Source organism: Orycteropus afer, unplaced genomic scaffold (genome assembly GCF_000298275.1).
Source record: "Orycteropus afer afer isolate SDZICR_OR568_19922 unplaced genomic scaffold, OryAfe1.0 scaffold00011, whole genome shotgun sequence".
Classification (NCBI taxonomy): Eukaryota; Metazoa; Chordata; class Mammalia; order Tubulidentata; family Orycteropodidae; genus Orycteropus; species Orycteropus afer.
Window position 1 is genome coordinate 23,240,859 of NW_006921598.1, and position 20,499 is coordinate 23,261,357.

Consider the following 20,499-nt stretch of genomic DNA (forward strand, 5'->3'; position numbering starts at 1 on the left):
GAGCGGACTGGTCGGGGCCCGGGGCCGGGCTCACGGGGCGTCCTCTTCCCGCAGCTGCTGCCCCGGCGCACCGACTGGACCGGGAAGGAGCATCCCAGGACCTACCAGAATCTGGTGAGACATTCACGGCGCGGTGCAAAGAAACTTTTCCCCGAGTCGAATAAAAATTGAATTTCCCGCAATTTTTTACAGAGACAAAAACTTGGCCCCAGAACGTGAAAGCTCCAAAGGCCTCGGGGAGGGTTGGGAGGACAGCGCAGAGGCTGCGGGGTGCAGTGGCCGGGGGGACCCGCACCCCGGGGCTGCAGGGGCTGCAGACAATTTATTTGTGATATTTTGTTAATGTGCTAGAAATAAAGATACGTCATGAGTGTTGTGCAGTGCAAGGCCGGAGGAGGAGGGGCCGGCGCGCGCGTCTGTGCGGGCGCGCGCGCGGCGGTGGCGGGAGGAGGGAGGCGCGCTCGCTCGCGCTCTCTCACTGTCTCTGAACGCGCGGCCGGCTCGGCTTTCTGCTGCCCCACACAATAGCTGGTGACTAACTGCTCCGAAGTGGCATTAGCATTTCACAAGCAGGCTGTTCACCCGCAGCGGAACCGGGCAAGACATTATTTTTTCTTTTCGCCGTTTTTCTTTTTCTTCCTTATATTCAGATACAAGTTTTTTGTTGGATTCAGATGCGTGATGCTAGGTGGCTAGCGGCACATCTTGTCTTTACAGAAATAATCTACAGAAATATAAAGCCTGTAACACTTTAAAACCAGAAGTTTAGCAGGGCGTAAATACTAATGATCGTGTTAAGCATTTTGTTTAATTAAAGGTAATTATTGGAGCCCACTGAAGAGTTTTAGTTTTTATCCCTACATATTTCCTGTGGGATGGAACTTGGCAAGTAAAAGTTTTCTGTTTATGTTGCGATATGTTAGTTACTAGCTTGAAAAATACTTGTTTTATGATTTTGTGAGTTTCCAAAGTGAATATTTTAGTGTTTTCTAAAAATGGACTTACAAAGGTGGATCTATCACTTAAATTCTGTGAACGGGAAAAATAAGTTGTATTGGGGAGGTAGAGTTGCATGAAATTTTCTTATAAAAGGATTTAGGTTGTGTGGATATGTGTTGGGCAGTCATACCATGGCAAACAAGCTTTTGAAATCTATGTAGTGTAATGATTTTCTGTTACATTTTCAACTGCTGTTTTGAGATTACTCATAATTACTAATGTCACTTTTGACCATTAGGGCTTCTGAAAATGACTAAGAAGTTTCAGCTAGTTTTGAATGAATGTCTTCTGTAAGTTGATTTTGATATAGTACTTTTCGTAACATTTGGATCTTGTTCTCCTGTGATTTAATATAGGTTGTTGATGAGTGCTCGCAACTGTTGAAATAAGCCAGGATACTTCGGTTTAATAAATCTAGTGGAGATGAAACAGGGGATGCATTTCCATACTTTGTTCATATAGTGATTTAGGTTAGTTTCGTTCTATACTTGGAAATTTAGAAATTAACAAACTGCAATTTGAAATTAATTTTCAGATTTCTAAATATTTGACAAAATTTTGTCTTGTTATTTGAAAAAAATTATCATAAAGATCTGTTTTTTAAGAATGGGACAGATTTTTACGGAACTCATTTTTGCATTCTTAATCTACAAATCCAAGTCAGGGAGAATTACTGCATTCTCTTGGAGGTGCTTCATAATGTTACATTTTTAAAATAAAACTATTAAGTGTCTGACCAAGTTATAGGAATGTTTAATGCTTGTAGGAATGTAATTATGTTTTCTCTAATAGAAACAAGGATACCAATCTTGATTTTTATTTAATACTTTTTTTTTTTTGGAGAGGTTTCTCACAAATATGAATAAGGTGATTTTATATTCCTACTCTTTATCAGATTAAGATAATAAGCAGTGTCTTTGTGTGTGTTATTTATCAAACTCCACCTATTTGCTCAGATGTGGTTTTTCTCCCTTGAAATGCTTTTTACCTTACCAGCACAGTAATGTTGGCATACTTCTGAGACAGTTAATTCTCATTAGAATTCCGAGTTCTTTGACTCATTTTTCTATTCGTTCAGCATATTGATGACCCTGGCTACTAAGTACAAGGCACCATTTGAGGTGCTTTCATGTCCATCAAACTATGTATATCTAGGTTTGTTATTTGATTTGTTTATTTGACTGAGATTTAAACATGCTCCAATATGAGTTATCTAAGCATATTGTTTTTGTGAGTAGTAGGTCTTGAAATTTTATGTGTAGGTGATCATGTCTCTAATGTCTTAATTCTCTGATGTCTTAATTTATTCTTAATGACTCAAAAAGCTTTTATTTTGTTGCCTATCAAATTGAATTGATACTTGTGTAGTGTTTTGGGGAGTGAAATTGTTTCAGTAGTGTCTAGTTCTACCTGGAAATAATTTTTTGCTACATTAGCTGATACATTAAACAGTATTTTAAAATAGCATTCATATGTCAGATTGAAGTTCTAGAAAACTTCACATTTAAGCTACATACAAGCATATTTATACTTGTTAGTTTAAAAGTGGGCCTCAGTAAGCATCTGTAGTCTACAGATATCGCAAAGATTGAGCTTTGACTAGGAGGAAAGTGGACTTGTAAGCAGTTTTAAGAGTTTGCAGATTTAAAATAACATTGATGTATTTAAAGTGTGATTGAAAAAAAATGCTGACAGTCTGAGGGTTAGTTATTTCTGCCTTTGTTATTGTGAAAATTTTTAGCTTTAAGGTATATGTTTTATGAAACTTTATGTATTTTAAAATAGGTTGATTTTAAAGCAGAAAGCATTTTCTTAGCTTTTATCAGGATTCTTATTTTTTAAATGGAGCCAACAAAGGCAAACTTTTTATAAAATAAAAAAATATCTTAACTATTTTTTGGATAAAGAGAAAACTTTTGTTATTTATTTGTTAAATTCTTAGTTTGAATAGTGAAAACTAGTTGGTTTATTAAATCTGGCTTTCCAGTTGTCACCTTAATTAGTGGTGAATACATATTTATGAGATCATGGGGCAGAAATTTAAAACATGTTTACCAGATTTGGGATTCTCTGATTACACTTCTTGCATATAAGACTATTTATATTGGAATTTAATTTGTTTTTTGCTAATCTGTAAAAATGATACAACTTTTACTTTTTTTTGGTAGTATTTGTTTTTCTTAAAACTATTTTACTTAATCAGAAATGTTTCTATTCAAGGTAAAGGATTAGGAGTCGAGATGTGGGTTGTAATCTTAGCTCTACTGAAAGTTAGTCTGCGTATAATATTGAGCAAGTTATAGAATATTTCTGGCTCCCAGTTATATCAGTCATAAAATGCATATGTAGAAATTCTTCTAAAAAATTTGATTTTTGAACTACAGCTGGCAATACAGTGTCTCTAAGGACTCAACTTTATTTGATTCTTGGAGGTTAATATTTAAAAATAAAAACAGATCTAGAGACATTGTACAGAATAAAAAAATGTCCTTTCAAAGGTGAAGATTTTTGAGATATTGCTTATATTGTAGAATACTTTTTTTCTCCCAAATTAAAATGTTTTCCACCAAGGTTTAATGACTTTTGTTCTTACGTGCTGTGGAGTCAGACCTGACTCATAGCAGCCCCTCCTTGGGTTTCCGAGGCAGTGTCACTATGGAAGTAGACTAGTTTTCATAAATTCTTAGTGGTCTGAAATTCAGAGATGAATAGGAACCACGAATGGGATTTACTTAAATATTTGTCTTAGGTGTACATTTATTTTGTTGTTGTTGTTGTTATGTGCCGTCAAGTCAAACCCGACTCATAGAGACCCCTCCTTGGGTTTCCCAGGCAGTATCACTACGGAAGTAGGATTGCCCAACCTTCCTTCCGAGGAGTCTGGTTAGCAGGCAAGTGTCTTAGCCACTATGCTACCAGAGAACATGCTAATTAATGTGAGGAGCTCTGGTAGCGTAGTGCCTAAGGCACTTGACTGCTAACCAGAAGGCTGGAGGTTCAAACCCACCGCCACTCCTCGGAAGGAAGGTTGGGCAATCTACATCCTTAGTGATACCACCTTGGAAACCCAAGGAAGGGTCACTATGAGTGAAGTCTGACTCGATGGCACATAACAACAACAACAACAATTAATGTGACAGTTAAGATACAAAACTTCTTGACAAATTCTAGGCAAATGAGATAAAATGTTTTTGAACTGGAGATACCCATTCTGTATTAAAGATGATAAGGTATTTTACGGACTTAATTTGTATATATATATATATGTTTTTTCCATATAATGAGAAATGTGTGTGGTATATTTACCATTTCCTTTCTTAAATAGAGGATCAATAAATTGTAAGCTTTGCTTTGTAGTCTCTAAAACAAGTTTTTAATATGCCCCAGCCATTATAATGCTTAATAAAATAATACCAGATGCAAAGGGAATAGTACATCCTGAGAGACTGAAGAGTCCAGGACATTCTTATGGATGAAAATTTTTTTTCAATACTTGCACCATTATTTTTAAAAATTTAGAGGCATTTACAAAAAAAAAATGTTTTTTTAGTAATATATTTGTTAGACTTTTAATACTCTTGAATAATAGTAAAGTGGCATGAACATAAAAGGAAGTTGGATTGTCTTTCCCTCTATCAGTCACACTGGTGTTTTCTATGATTGTTACAAGGCAGAATAATAGTAGTGGTCTTTGAGGGAATCTGTTGACCAATATATAAAATGGGCTAGTAAAAACTCACTGCTGTCGAATCAGATCTGACTTATAGCGACCCCTCCTGTATCACTATGGAAGTACGTTGCCCACCCTTCCTTCCAAGGAGTGGCTGGTGGGTTTGAACCACCAGCCTTCTGGGTAGCAGTCAAATGCCTTAGGCACTATGCTACCAGAGCGCCTAAAATGGGCTAATAGACTGGCTCAAATCAGGTGTTATGTAAAGGTTTGGATTTGCTATGGTCAGAACTTTAGTAGTGAAATAAAGGTTGCTCCAAATACAGCTTTATAAGGTTATAGTAAAGGTTTCTTACACTTATGAAACACATTTTTTTTTTCAGAAACATATGCATATATTCCTGAATATACAATATAAAAGAGATTGCTTTAAAACTTAAAATATTTGCATGATTATCTTACAGATCCAAGGATGAAATAAGTCCTTGATAATTAAAAGTATATAGTGAATGGCAAAAATAATCTTTAAGACATTGTACGTTTTGCTGGTCTCTATAGTGATTCTAACTATGACTTTTTTTTTCCAAACAAATAGGTGGTTGAAATATACTGGATTAGAAAAGGTATATGGAGGTTTTTCCTTTTGGTAATAGATGGCATTTTGGAATATGTGAAAGGAGTTTGCCTTTTGCATCTGGCTCCTTCTGTACAGAGATTTGTGTAATTTAAAACCGTGATAATTGTATTCTTTTTTGAAAGTTGTCATTTGAATATGTTTTATCTTCTGTTTCATCAGTCTTTTTTAAAGATACACGTTCAATAAAGACGTTTTCATTGAATTAACTGTTCAGTGGGCTACAGGTTAAATTACATGTCTGTATTTTAAAACCATTTAAAATTTTTTGTATAAAACAGAATATAAGTTTTGTTTTTTTAATCTGGACACTCCTTTTCTCACCTACTATAGCCATTCTTTCCCCAATTTTTCAGTTATCTACCACTGTACTACAGAATGTAACATATAAAAATATATTTTCACAGTTAACCTGGATTTACTAACATCAAACAGGTTAATTTCATTCTTATTGGTAGTTTCCTTATATACATTTCAGAATTCATAGAAAAATGTCTACAAAGCAGAGTGGCTTTTAATAGTGAGTATTGAGCATAACCATTTAAAATAACTTTCTTTTATTTAAATATACTTTTAGTTGACTTCAGGAAAGTCAAAATTTTCTTAGCTGATTTTTTTTCAAGTGTATTTTATTGCTTTTGTAATTATCTCCAAAAGTGAAGAAGGCTATTAGGTAACAAATCAAATTTGAAATTTTAGAAATACGTTTTAAATATTTGAAGCTTTTCGGTTTTTGTTTTTGAGAATCCATGTTGCTGAAGTTATGAGTGATTTTTGTGAAATAAATTATTTTGGAATCAAATACATATTGGGCATTTGAACTATAAAGGAGTAGAGTGTATTTTATGACAGGTAGAGGAAATGCTAGGTTTCTTTTTTTTTTTTTTTTTTTTTACGGAATTTGAGAATTCAGGGATACTGAAAGAAGCAATTATGACATTGTTCAGTGAGATATGTAAGTGTGAGAACCTTTGATCACTACAGAGATGGCAGTCATCAGTCTGGAAGCAGGTCCATCTTTAGTTAATTTTCTTACACGTGTATGTATGTAAGGAGCCTATTTGAGCTTAAGGGATCATAGATAAGGAAAAGAATGATTAGATGGGAAGTTTTTGATACTAAGAACATTTAGATGACAACACGTTCTTAAGTTGGAACTATTTTAAACTATAAGAGGAGTAAGGTTTGTTGTATAAGCTCTAGGTTATTCTCTAACCTTTTTGTTAAAGCTGGATATCAGCATTGATGGAAGCACACGAAGAAGCTATGCATCCTAGACTCCAGATGGCTGTGGTCAGGTGGCATGACCCATTTGGTGTCTATCACAGATTGAAAACAGAGACCTGAGGTTATAGGATAAATTTTTTAAATAATTAGATTTACTTGTGTCATTTGACTCTGGTTTAGTATTTTGGGTATTAGTATTTTGGGTATGGAAATACTGAATTCTAGGCAAACTTGATGAAACACGAATTGTCTGAAATGACTTCACTGCCATTGGGTTGCGGTATTTGTTTAGTTATTTTAAGTACTGAGTTTGAAACTGAAAGATTACTAAAAGGAAACTCATAGTTTTCTTCACATATTTATATTGGCATTTTAAGAGTAAACTGTTTAAGGGTTTTCCATTTTTAAAATTAATAGACAATAATTTTCAACAAATCATACATTTGAGTTTTAAATTGTACTTTTATTAACTTTTAAAGATGAATTCCTTTTGTGGAAATTTTGTTGAGCAAATATAATTTGCTTTAAAATAAAGCTTCATAGTGTGTTGTTTTAAAAAGCTAAATTTTGTCAGTTCATTGTTTTGAATTTTTATACAGAGCATCCCTGCTTTCTAATTTATAGAAACAATTTTTTTTAAGCAAAGTAATAGATAGTGATGAATAAAATTTGGAATAGTAGTTTTGCATTTTCTTCAAATGGTTACTTTGTTTGATTTTCTGATAATACAGATTTACCGAAATGAGTTCTTAATGGTTAACTAAATTCTGAATATAAGACACAGTTGTACAGATATGTTTATTCACAGTTAATTTTAAGAGTTAATAGATTGACCACCTATACTAATTTTGATATTTCATAAATTCCTGTATTAATTTGATTATAATTTCTAATTATAGTGATATCATAAACATCTAAAAATTACTCTGAGTAGTTATCCAGCTAAGAGAATTGGATTTGAAAAATGCTTATATGGGCTCTTTTAGTTTTTAACCATGGAACTAGGGGAGCGGTGGAAGGAGAACTAAAGATCTGAAAAGGAAATTTAGGTAATGAAACAATAGTAAATTTTTATTGGGACAAGGGTTTGGATACACCTTCTCCTGATTTCTAACTGTATGACCTAGGACAAACTGTGTAGCCTTTGGACTTTGATTTCCTTACTTGTATACTAGGGATAATATATAAGCTTATTTGCTTGTATTAAATAAGATTTGAGAATACTTGCCACAAAATCAGTACTCTAGATTTTTTATATGGGTAAGCTATTAATAGTAAGAAAGAATTCTCAGAAAATATGAACTTGCTTTATAGATTCAAATTTAATTTGAACTTTTGTAATTGTAAGCTTGGAAATTTTAAGATTTTAGGGGCTAATATTTTGATAATAGGGTTTATAGTATGATTAAATATTGGAGATTTTTAAATTCCATTTTGTATAACTTCTAGAAAAGTCATAAAAATAAGAATTAGATTCCATGAATCTGTCCTTTTCAAACCCAGAATTATAGTAGAGAGCAGAAGCATCTAGCCTTTTAACTGACAAAATGACGTGAGACAATCTTAAAAACTTTTTTTTTTTTTTAATTGTGATTTGGGTGAAGATTTACAGAGCAAATTCACTTTCCATACAGCAGTTCACATATACTTTGTCTCATGTCATTGACCACAGTTTACTACAATGCAACAGCTCCCCTCCCACTTCCTCCCCATAGTTACCTCTTCCCTGTGTCCATCCCTCCGTACACTCCTGCCCCCTGAGCTGTCTCCCTGTGCATAAGCAGCCCTTCTTTCTCCCATGATTGTTCTCTCCAAGGAATGTATCTACTTGAGGTAAATGTTTAACTCATATGCCTGTCTTTTGTTTGGCTGGAAACCACAGTTGTGGGTTCAATTCCAGACCTGAAGGGCAGCTAGGGGCCATAGTCTCAGAGGTTCCACCAGGCTCTATCGGACCAGCAATCTGGTCCTCCCCCCCTTTTTTTTTCCCCCTCCAAATGATTTTGAATTTTGTTCCACATTGTTCTCCCTCTCAGTCAAGGATCTCCTACATAGATCCCCTTCCAAGTGAATGACAGTGGTAAAGATCGGATGGTGTACCAGTTGCTAGGACTAATTGTTTTCATAAATTTTGGTTTTCTTCATTATTCTTTGCTCTGGACGAGGAGAGACCCATCATTGCATCTAGATGGCAGCTTGCTAGCTTTTAAGATCCCAGTCGCTATTGGCCAAAGTAGGAGGTGGAATGTTTTGTATAGTATGTTACGCCAATTGAGCTTGATGTCCGCTGTGACTATGGTCCCAAGCCTGCATGTTCAACTACTCGGTCCCTCTGGGTAGCTGACTGTGACCACGCAGTAACCACAACCTTGCCCCTTGTCCGCTCTACTATACACCTAGGAATTCTGATCATTCACATAAACTTATAAGACCATTGTCTGCCAACCCTATGTATGTTCTTGGATGCACTGCCCATTTCATAGACATATTTAATCATTTAGCCTGTTTACCCGTCTATCCATCCATATACCCATGAAAAACTTAACTTTTTTTAGGACCAACAAGGTGTTCAAGATACATGAATGAAGTGATGAGCCTAGTCAAGTCAGAGCCCTCTGGTACCAAATGTGTGCTGTCTAGTTGATTCTGACTCAGATATTGACAGAACTGCCCCGTAAGCTTCCCTAGGCTGTCTCCATGGGAGCAGATGGCCAAGTCTTGTATCCCATGAAGCCGCTAGTGGATTCAGACTGCCAACCTTTTGTTTACTGGCCAAGTGAATAAATGTTGTGCCACCATAAAAAAAACCAAACTAAACTCACTGCCATTGAGTTGATTCTGACTCAGCAACCCCCATCAGGTTACCATGGCTATAAATCTTTGCAGAAGCAGACTGCCTTATCGTTGTTCCATGGAGTGGCTGGTGGTTTTGAACTGCTGAATTTCTGTTAGCCATATGCCTTAACCACTACACCACCAGGGCCCTTAATTGTATGATAGAGAAGGGCTAGCATTTTTAGGTCTCCGTAAGTAAATCCAATAAAGGTAGTTGCTGAATGACAACGAGTTTTAGTTACGATGAACCACACTTAACATTCTTTTTGAGTACATTTTAACAACTGAAAAATGTGCATTTTTTTATTCTTACATATTTCTTATAGTAATCATAACTTTGGGAATTAACCCTTCAGTTTAACTGGTTTACACTTTGCTTCTGATGTTAAATTAGCAGTTTGAAAATGTAATAGTAAACAAAAGTAAGGTTGGTCACAATGATTTAGTCAGTTGGGTGGTTGGGGGATTGTGTTTAGAGTTGTCACATTGTTCTGCTTCTATCCTTAGATTTTTAAGTGTTATTTATATGGATTTATGTTTCTGTGCTAGGTTACTTAGTATGAAAACCTTTCTCTTTTGGTTCTGTATAATGTCTTTTGAAAAGTGTATCTTTTTTATAGTTTGTTTATGTGCATACAATAGATAATCTGTAAGGTATTATGAATGTCGGCTCTGGAATTGGGCTGCTTTGGTTTGATTCTCTTTCTACCATTTAGTAATTGTGTGTGACCTTGGACGAGTTGCTGTGTCTTTTTGTACCATAGTTTTTTCTTTTTAAAATCTATATAATTGGAAAAGGAGTTCAGGTGGCACAGTGCCTGAGGCATCTGACTGTTAACCAGAAGGCTGGCAGTTCAAATCCACCAGCCGTTCTGCAGAAGGAAGATGGGGCAGTCTAGTTCTGTAAAGATTTACCACCTCGGAAACCCAATGGGGGTTGCTATGAGTCAGAATCAACTCTATGGCAGTGGGTTTTCTTTTTGGTTTTTTGTTGTTAGAGTTGTTAAAATAAGTAGAATTTTATGTATAAATCATTTAATACAGGGTTGTCTAGCATTTAGTGAGCTCTGTTAGTGTTGTTACCACACTTTGTGCTTTGATCATTTTTTAAAATATATTTAATATCTTAAACCAGTGATGGTCATGAAAAATAATGAGCATATTAGAAATTATTGAGGGTATCATCCCCCCCACCAAAAAAAAAAATTATAGTGTGTGATAGGTTACTGAAAATTCAAATACAGACTTTTTGGGTAAGGTACTTTAATTCAGGTATCATTCCAAGTGTTGCATTTAATTGTTTACTAGTTGAAGTGCCCAAGGCATTTGACTGCAAACCAGAAGGCTGGTGATTCAAACCCACCAGCCACTCCTTGGAAGGAAGATTGGGCAATCTACTTCCATAGTGATACTGCCTTGGAAACCCAATGGCAGTGAGCTTGGGTTTTGGGTTTTAGTTGAAAAATAGTTAATTTAAATTAAAAAGCTTAAATTAATACTAAAGATAGAAGGTTCTTTCTAATTTGGAAATTTAAAAGGTAAAAATTGTATATGTGGAGCCCTGGTGTTAGTTGGCTAGGCACCCAGCTGCTAACTTGCAGTGCAGTGAATTACTTAATACAGCCCTTCTAGCCATGGTCTTTGTGAATCCCACCAGATGACTAGGTGGGACTGTGCAGTTATAAGGTGTTTATGGCCCACCAAGTGGATTGGATAGTTGTTAGTGTAAATAAGGTACATGGCACTTATGTGTGGGTGGGACAAAGTATATGGAAACTTAATGTGGGGTTGGTCAGTTTTGCTGTCCTTACTTACTCACTGCCGTTGAGTCGGATCCAACTCATAACGACCCCCCTTGGGTTTCCGAGGTGGTATCACTATGGAAGTAGATTGCCCAGCCTTTCATCCGAGGAGTGGCTGGTGGGTCTGAACTGCCAGCCTTTTGGTTAGCAGTCAAATGCCTAGGCACTACGCCACCAGAGCTCCCTACTAGGCTTAAAATGAGCCATTCCAGAGGCAGAAGGTGGGGATCTCACTAGTATCAAGAAAGAGCAGCCAGGAGTGGAGTGCGTCCTTAGACTAGCGATACCTGCGCTGGACCTCCTTGACCCAGGAGACAGAGAGCAGGCTTGTCATAATCATACTTTGCTGAAAAAGCTGAGTACCTTTAGGCAAGAGGCTTGCTGGCAGATTGGGGTGCTTCTTTGGTCACCTATCTGCAGAGGTAAAAGAACTTTCTAACATTTACTCAGCAGGGCAGAAACTAGGCTGAGAGGCCAAGGGCCTAAGAGAGGTGTGGCTGTGCATGGCTGAGAAGAAGCTGTTCTGATGAAAGCATCGTATCCTGAGTTGTTTCTGGTCCTGAATTGTAACCTTTTACTTTCCTAATAAACCCTATAATCGTGAGAGTTGTCTGTGAGTTCTTTGTGGCCATTGTGATGAATTATTGAACCCAGGAAAGTAGTAGAGAATGCTGTGGGAGGGACAGTTCGTGTCTGAATGATAAAAAAGTTAGAGGGTGGCAGCATGTCTTGCTTCGGCTTCATAGGCATCAACCTTGGGCTCTTGATACTGTTTTGTATCTTCCTTCCCCTTGTGAAGTTAGAGGTCAGAATATCCCATCCCCATGCCCTTTTTGCATAATGGAAAGGTTGTTGGAACTCATGGAAAAAGATGGTGACAGTCTGGAACCATAAAGATTTACAGCCTTGGAAACTCTGTTGACTCTATTGAGCAGTTCCACTCTGTCCACTATGAGTAAGGGTGGACTCAAAAGCAGTGTGTTTGGTTTTTGTTTTTATAGCCATAAATGAGCTTTTTTTTTTAATAAAAAAAAAAAAAAAACTTTTAAAAAATTACATTCTAAATGTTCACCATAGTGACATGAATTAGTATTTCTGGAAAATGTTTAGAAAAAGGAAGTAGAAAAGGTAGTTTTCATTTACTTTTATAAATATTTATTTGGTGTTTGCTATGTGTGTGTGAAGGAGCCCTGGTGACATAATGGTTAAGGGCTTGGACCAAAAAGCTGGTGTTTTGAACTCACCAGAGGCTCCACAGGAGAAAAGACGTCGTCTACTCCCGTAAAGATTACAGCCTAGGAAGTCCTGTGGGGCAGTTCTGCTCTGACCTGTGGGGTCACTATGAGTCAGAATCGACTTGATGACACAAAACAGCAACAACATTTGTGAGATAGACGGTGCGGTGCAAAAAGGGACGACATAGTTCCTTTTCTCTTGTAGCTTATGGTCAAGTTGGGAAGAACACATTAAATTCAAATTCTTCTGAATATATAATCACAAACATTATATGGGTTAAAAAGAAAAGTCAACAGTGTTACAACCAAGACTATGTAGGGAAAAGGAAAACTTCCTCCATGAAATTTACATGGAGGAGAGATCTGAAGTGCTGGTGGTGCAGTGGTCAAGTGCTTAGATGCTAACTGGAATGTTGGTAGTTTGAACACACCAACCACTCCTTGGGAAAAAGATTTCACAGTCTTCTGTGAAGATTACAGCCTTGGGAACCCTATGGGACAGTTCTCTGTCTATAGGATCACTGTGAGTTGAAATTGCTTCAGTGGCAATAGGTTTAGACCATGTTAAGGTTTTGGGTCTATCCAGAGGGGAAGGAAAGCTCCTGAAATGTTTTAAGTCTGTGTGACTTGATCAGATGTGTGTTTTGGAAAGGGCATTCTAATTGGAATGTAGAGAATAAATATGAAGTAGAAGGCATGCATGCATAACTATGGGGAAAATAGCAATTTATTGTAAACATGATTGGGACTTGGGCTCTTACTATGCAAGTAGAAGTAGATTTGAGGATAGGAAGGGAAATCAGTTGGACTTTGTGACTGCTTTGATATTGGAGGTAGAGTGGGCAAGGAAGAAGGGACATTTAAAAATATGATTCCTAGATTTCTGGCTTTTGAGACTGGATAGACTAGACAGGCAGAAAACAGTTTTTGGAGGTGTTGGCATGAGTATCATGAGTTCATGTTTGTACATACTGATTTGAGGTGGCTTTGGAACTCGAGAGAGATTTTAAGAAAGTTTTATATGCAAGTCTAGGTTGTAGCTATAAATTTGGGGATCATTAGCATACAGCTGTAATTGAAACCATGGTTATGGATATGATTGTCCAAGGAGAGCATACATAGTGAGAAGAGAAGAGGTTCTGGAATCAAGCCTTGGGACCCTGGACCTTAAGGAACTTCACCCTCAATGGCTAGGTAGAAGAGGATATGTCTGTAAAAGAAAAAGAAGGAATGACTAGAGATGTAGGAGGAGAACCAAAGAGTGTCACAGAAGTCAAGAGAAAACAGAATTTGCAACAGGGAGTACTCAAGATTGAAGATTACTGAGACATTAAAATACAGGTTTTAGCAATGCTTGTTGAATTTGTCTATATTTAAGGTAATTGTTGAAACTTAGGTGGATTTATGAGGGAAGAAACTAGATTGGAGTAAATTGAGGAGAGGATGAGAGATGAACTAAGACTGACTGTGGACCATTCTTTAAGAAACGTGTTTCTGGAAAGCAAGAGAGGGAAAATGGTAGCTCAAAGATTTGAGGAAAGGAGATGGATATAAGGGTCTAGCAAGACTTTATTAATTGTCCTTAATATATTTTGAGACCTAGATTGCAGTGAGACTCTAACAATATTCATAATCCTCTTCCCCAGAGAAATAGACATAATAATCCTACTATTCTCTGCCCTGTCTTTGGGGTTCATAGTAAACCTATACTATATGTGAGGTTGGAGAAGACAGGATACACAAATAGATTGGATCTTAAGTATTAACAGAGACAACTATATTGATGGGACAGAATTGGTACACTCTAGGTAGGTTTATAGATTTGATGGGAAAACAGAAAGCTTCAGGGTTTTTTTTTTTTTTCTTTTTCTTTTTTTCCTCCGGTAAAGTAAGATAGGTCATCTGAGAAAATACTGGAGAGAAGACTCAGAAGACTTTATCTCATAGAGAAAAGAATAACATACGGGAGTGTATTACTAATAAAATCCTGTTTCCATCACCTTTTCCTGGAAGTACTTCAGGGACTGCTATGAGGAAGTGTAAAAACTGTGGCAGCAGCATCACACCTCCTCTTTTAACTTCACAAGGCTGTGAGTGGGGAGTGGGGGGAGTCAAGATCAGTATCAGCAGCCCAAGGCTGATTCTTACAAAGCAGATGTCAGACATACTTCCTTTCTCCAAACATTTTACCAGCTCTGGCACCAGCTGTCCTTCCAAGGGCACTCTACTCTGCTGAGTTCAATAATTTGTTTCAGTAGCCACAGAACTCAGCAGTTACTGGGTTTATTAGGGAAAGTAACAGGTTAAAATTCAGGATCAGAAGTGACTCATATAGTTCTTCGATCAAGATGACCTGTTCTTAGCTGTGCGTGCAGACAGACCTCTCTCTGACCCTCATACTCTCACCGTGGTCTCTATTCTGCTTGGCCAGGTGTTACAAAGCTCTTTAAACCTGCCAGTGAGTGTCCAGGGGCACCTTACTGTATGTACCAGGAAGACTTGCTCAAAGATACCCAACTCTCTTACTCCATGGGTTGGCGCCTGTGCCATTTTGCTTTGGTCTCCTGGTTTTGCTACCACTGTTTCTCTGCTGCTGCTTCTCACCATCTTATACTGTCTCAGTTATTTAGAGCTCTCTTTCTGTCTCCTGGGTATAGGAGCTTCTCAATATAGGGACCTCATGTCCAAATGATGCCTTTACTTCCTTCTCTTGGTGGTAGTGAGGTCCTCTCCTTCTCTGGGATGGCTCATTTTAAGCTTAGCAGTTTGGCAGAACTGACCAATTCCCTTATTAGGATTATACCTTATTTGCATGGTTCCACCCCTACAAGGGTGCCATGCATTTTATTTGCACTATTAGCAAGCTGTCCACTTCTTTTGGTGGGTCACAAGCACCTCACATTTGTGTAGTCTTACCCAGTCATGTGGGCTTTATAAGATCATGGCAAGAAAACCATGTAGAAGTGATATATCACATTGCAGGGAACAAGTGCAAAATCAAGCATTGAGTCTCTGTTCCTTGATGCCACATAAGTAAGAATACTTTCAGAGTATGTGAACTTTATCTGTTGTCTGAAATTTTGTTTGAAGAAATGTTCTCTGGTTTTAAAACCATTGGCATAAAGCATTGTATCACATATATAAAGAAGAAATTTTTTTACTGCATCTGTTTTTGTTAGGACCTATTAAGAAAGTGTTTTGTTTTTTTTTTAAGGAGTGGAGAAGTAAACACTAAACTTATAAGCGCTATATTAAACACTGGGTATACCAAGGTATATGGAGCTGTGGTGATAACTGGTTAAAACATTTGGCTGCTGACCAAAAGGTCAGTGGTTTGAACTCTGCAGCTCCTTGAGGGAAGAAAGATGAGGCAGTCTGCTTCTGTAAAAATTTACGGTCTTGGAAACCCACTTGGATTGGTATGAGTTGGAGTCGACTTGATGACATTGAGTTTGGTTTTATTATTATTTTTTTAATACATACACTATTAACTCACTGTTGTCAAGTCGTTTCTAACTCACAGCGACCCTTCCTTGAGTTTCTGAGGCAGTATCTCTACAGAAGTAGATTGCCCTATCTTCCTTCTGAGGAGTGCTGGTGGGTTTGAACCACCAGCCTTCTGGTTAGCAGTCAGATGCCTTAGGCACTATACCACCAGAGCTCCCAGACTCTATTAGAACTCTCCCCACATACTTCTACCAATAGTATTGACTATCTACTTTATGTCAGGCTGTTACTTTAAATTATCTTGTCAGATTGACAGTATAGCTCTATGTTGTCTCCATGACATAGGTGTATTATAGTAAAGTAAGTCCTCTTAATTATTATTAAAGGATAAATATTAACCAACTTTAAAGTATTCATGATCTTTGGAAATTAAAATACAGCAGCTTCTGTAATATGGGACGGAATGATTTGCCTCTGCTTCTGCCTCAATCATTTTATAAGGAATTTTCACTTTTTCTCAGTGAACTTGAGTTAGCAATTCTTACACTTTCTGGACCCGGGACCCCTTTACGCTAATAAAAATTATTAAGGAGCCTGAAGAGTATTTGTTTATGTGGGTTATAATCTGTTGGTGTTTACAATATTAGACATTACAATGGAGAGATTTTAAAAAATATTTCTGTTCATTTAAATATTAATAGCAGCTTTTATTAATGTAAGTAACTTTTTTTAGTCATTTTCTACAAAAGTGGCATTGTTTACATTTTTAGAAATCTCTTTAATGTCTGCCTTAATAGAAGACAGCTAGATTCTCATACATGCATCTGCATTCAATCTGTTCTTAAAATCACATGTCATTTGACCTGGAAAACACCATACACTGAAAAAATGATAGTGAAAAGGCAAATAAAGGTGTTATAGTTCATAGTTCGTAATAGTTTTGACCTTGGGGACACCCAGAAATTCACAGAAAACACTGAGAACTGGTGATTATTTGAGTAACTACAGTGGAAATATTTTTGTAACTTGGTTCCTAAATATAAACTGATAAAATAGTATTTGTTGTTGTTATGTGCCATTGAGTCAGACCTGACTCATAGCGACCCCTCCTTGGGTCTCTGAGGGTTTCACTACAGAAATAGATTGCCCAACCTTCCTTCCGAGGAGTGGCTAGTGGGTTTGAACTGCTAGCCTTTTGGTTAGCAGTCAAATGCCTTAGGCACTATGCTACCAGAGCTCCCATAAAATCGTATACTTTATTCTATTTAGGTTATTGTGTTAATATTGTTTATTTGCAGGAAGACTTTCAGAGTGGTTAATAAAAACATTGGTATTTCATATTATGATTTCAAACTCTGGCATAAATTATGCAGTATTTTGAAGCTGTTCCTAAAGCACTCAAACTTTTCTTAACCTTCTTGTTGTGATTTGAGTGAAAACTTAAAAAACAGATTGGGTTTCTATTCAATTCATACACATTTTGTTTTCGTGACAATTGATTGCAATCCCACAGTGTAATAGTATTCTTCCCGCTTTGTCCCTGTGTTTCCTGTTTCCATTCATACTTCTTTCCTATCCTTCCTGCTTTCTGAGTTTTATTTCTGAGCATAAGCCACTCTTTTGATCTCTTATGGTTGATTATTCTAAGAAGTGTACCTCTCTAGGGTTATTGTTCACCTTTTAGGCCTCCCTGTTGCTTGGCTGAAAGTTGAGCCCCAGGGGTGAGTTCAGTTCAAGGCTTGAAGGGTGACTATAAGGGCCCAGTCGGGGGGTTAATTCTCAACCTTCTCATAATAGGTATTTATTTTATTGAAATCTCTTCAAATCGATGGTTGGCATTTTGCTTTTATCCTAGCAAAAATTTTGGTAATTAAATGATAAAGCTCAGCATATTTTATAATGAGAACAAAAGCTATTAAATTTCTTTAGTCTTTAATTCTGTTTTTTTTAATGATTTCAGAGGCTCAAAACACTATTTATTTTATAATTATATGAAGTTTTTTAAAATTAAAATTTTAACTGAAATATGCCACTTTAGGTTATAATATGTATTTTCCACAGATCTATATTTGTATTGGGAGCTCTAGTAGCATAGTGCCTAAGGCACTTGACTGCTAATCAGAAGGCTGGCGGTTCAAACCCACCAGCCACTCCTTGGAAGGAAGGTTGGGCAACCTACTTCCGTAGTGATACTGCCTCGGAAACCCAAGGAGCGGTCGCTATGAGTCGGGTCCGACTCAGTGGCACATAACAACAACAACAACAACATTTGCATTGACAGGATCTGTGTTATTGATAACTTGCTATGCTTAGGTTAATTTGGTTCTTTAGCATTTTTCTCTTCTCAGTGGCTTAAATGATAGGGATTTTCTTCTTGGACTCAAGTGGTTTCGTAGAATAAATTGGAGCTTTTCCCCTAAGTAAAATGAAATGTTGGCTAGGCAGACCAGGTTACCATACAATACATATATATATTTCAATTAATACTTAATTTTTATGGAAGTACTTTTGTTAGTTGCCATCAAATGGGCTCTGACTCAGTGACTCTGTGTACAGCAGAATGGAACACTGCCTGGTCCTGTGCTGTCCTTATAGTCCTTGCTGTACTTGAGCCCATCATTATAGCTACTATGTCAGTCCTTGAGAGTCTTCCCCTTTTTTGCTGACCCTCTTCTTTACCAAGCATGATATCCTTCTCCAGGGACTGGTCCCTTCTCACAGCATGACCAAAGTAGATGAGACAGAGTCTGGCCATTCATGCTTCTAAGGAGCAACCTTCGAAGACATATTTATTTGTTCTTCTGGCAGTCCATGGTACTTTCACCAGCACCACAACCCAAAAGCATCAACTCTTCTTCGGTCTTCCTTATTCATTGTCAAGCTTTCACATGCATATGAGGCGATTGATTGTTATGATCTACACAGTTGAATGCATTTGCATAGTCAGTAAAACACAAGTAAAACATTTTTATGGTATTTTCTGCTTTCAGCCAAGCTTTGCCACACATGAGCAATACTATCCCTTGCTCATGCCCTTTTCTGATTGCAGCTTTATTTTCTGGCAGTTCCCTGTCAGTGGACTGCTGGAACCATTTTGAAATTATCTTCAGCAAAATTTTAGTTACGTGTGATGTTAGTGATATTCGATAATTTCAGCATTCTTTTGGGTCACCTTTCTTTGTTATGGACACAAATACGGAGCTCTGTAATGCCTCTATCACTTTATTCATTTGTTGAAACATCTCAGTGGGTATTCTGTCAATTCCTCGAAATTTGTTTTTTGCCAATTCCTCAGTGCAGGTTGGACTTCTTCTGCACCATTGCTTCTTGACCATATGCTACCTCCTGAAATGGCTGAACATTGACCAGTTCTTTTTACTCCTGTAATTCTATCTATTCTTTCCATCTTCTTTTGAAGCTTCTACATTTTCAGTGTTTTGTCCAAAGAATCCTTTAGTATTGTAATTCGAGGCCTGAACATTTTCCCTTTTGGTTTTCTAATTTCAGGTCTTTGTATATTTCATTGAATTTTTTTGCTTTGTCTTCTTGAACTGCACATTGAAATATTCTGTTAATTCTTTTCGTTTAATCATTTTTTCTATCCACTTTAGCTACTCTGGAGCAAGTACTCAGGAGCAAGTTTCAGAGTCTCTTCTGACATCCATTTTGATCTTATCTTTCTTTTTTGTCTTTCCTGGCTTTTGCTTTCTTGATGTATGCTGTTCTTCATGTCATTCCACAGTCCATCTGGTCTTTGGTCATTGGTGTTTAATGAGTGAAAATCTGTTCTTCATATTGTCTCTAAATTCAGGTGGGATATACTCAAAGTCATGTTTTGGCTCTCCTGTGCTTATTTTAGTTTTCTTCAGCTACAACTTGAACTTGTATATGAGTATTTGGTGGCTGTTCTACAGTCACCTCCTGACCTTGTTTTGACTGATGATAATGAGCTGCTTCCTCACCCCTTTCCACAGATGTAGTCGATCTGATTCCTGTGTATTCCATCTGGCAACATTCACATGTATATAAAATCACCATTTATGTTGGAAAAAACGGTATTTCAATGAATAAATCATTGGTCTTGCAGAATCCTATCATGTTGTCTCTGTCATCATTTCGTTCACCAAGACGTTGCTTTCTAGTTACCAATGCTGCTGCTGCTTTGTTTCTAGCTTGACATTCCAATCACTAGTAATTAACAGTACATTTTGATTGCATGTTTGATCAATTTCAGATAGCAGAAATTGATAAAACTCTTTAATTTCTTAATCTTTTGTTTTAGAGGTTGGTGCATAAATTTGAATAATTGTATTATCAACTGGTCTTCTTTGTAGGTTTAGGGATATTATCCTGTTACTGACAGCATTGTACTCCAGGATAGATCTTGAAATGTTCTTTTTGATGACAACTGTGATACCATCTGTCTTCGTTTGTTTTTCTCAGCATAGAAACTGTATGAGTGTCTTAATTCAGAATGGCCAATACCAGTCAATTGGAAGTTGTCAAAAAGGAAATGGAACGCATAAAGATTGATATCCTCGGCATTAGTGAGCTGAAAGGGACTGGTTTTGGCCATTTTGAATCAGACAACCATATGATCTACTATGCCAGGAATGACAGTTTGAAAAGGAATGGCATGGCATTCATCAT

General features: G+C 36.9%; 1 protein-coding gene across 1 annotated transcript in view; it reads left to right on the top strand.

Moving 5' to 3' along the window:
- LOC103206189 (pleckstrin homology domain interacting protein) overlaps nucleotides 1–20,499 on the top strand; it is a 203,020-nt gene that overhangs the window by 528 nt on the left and 181,993 nt on the right. The window contains exon 3 of the mRNA XM_007951632.1: nucleotides 29–114. Within this exon, the coding sequence (XP_007949823.1) occupies nucleotides 29–114 (86 nt within the window). The remainder of the gene's footprint in view (nucleotides 1–28; nucleotides 115–20,499) is intronic.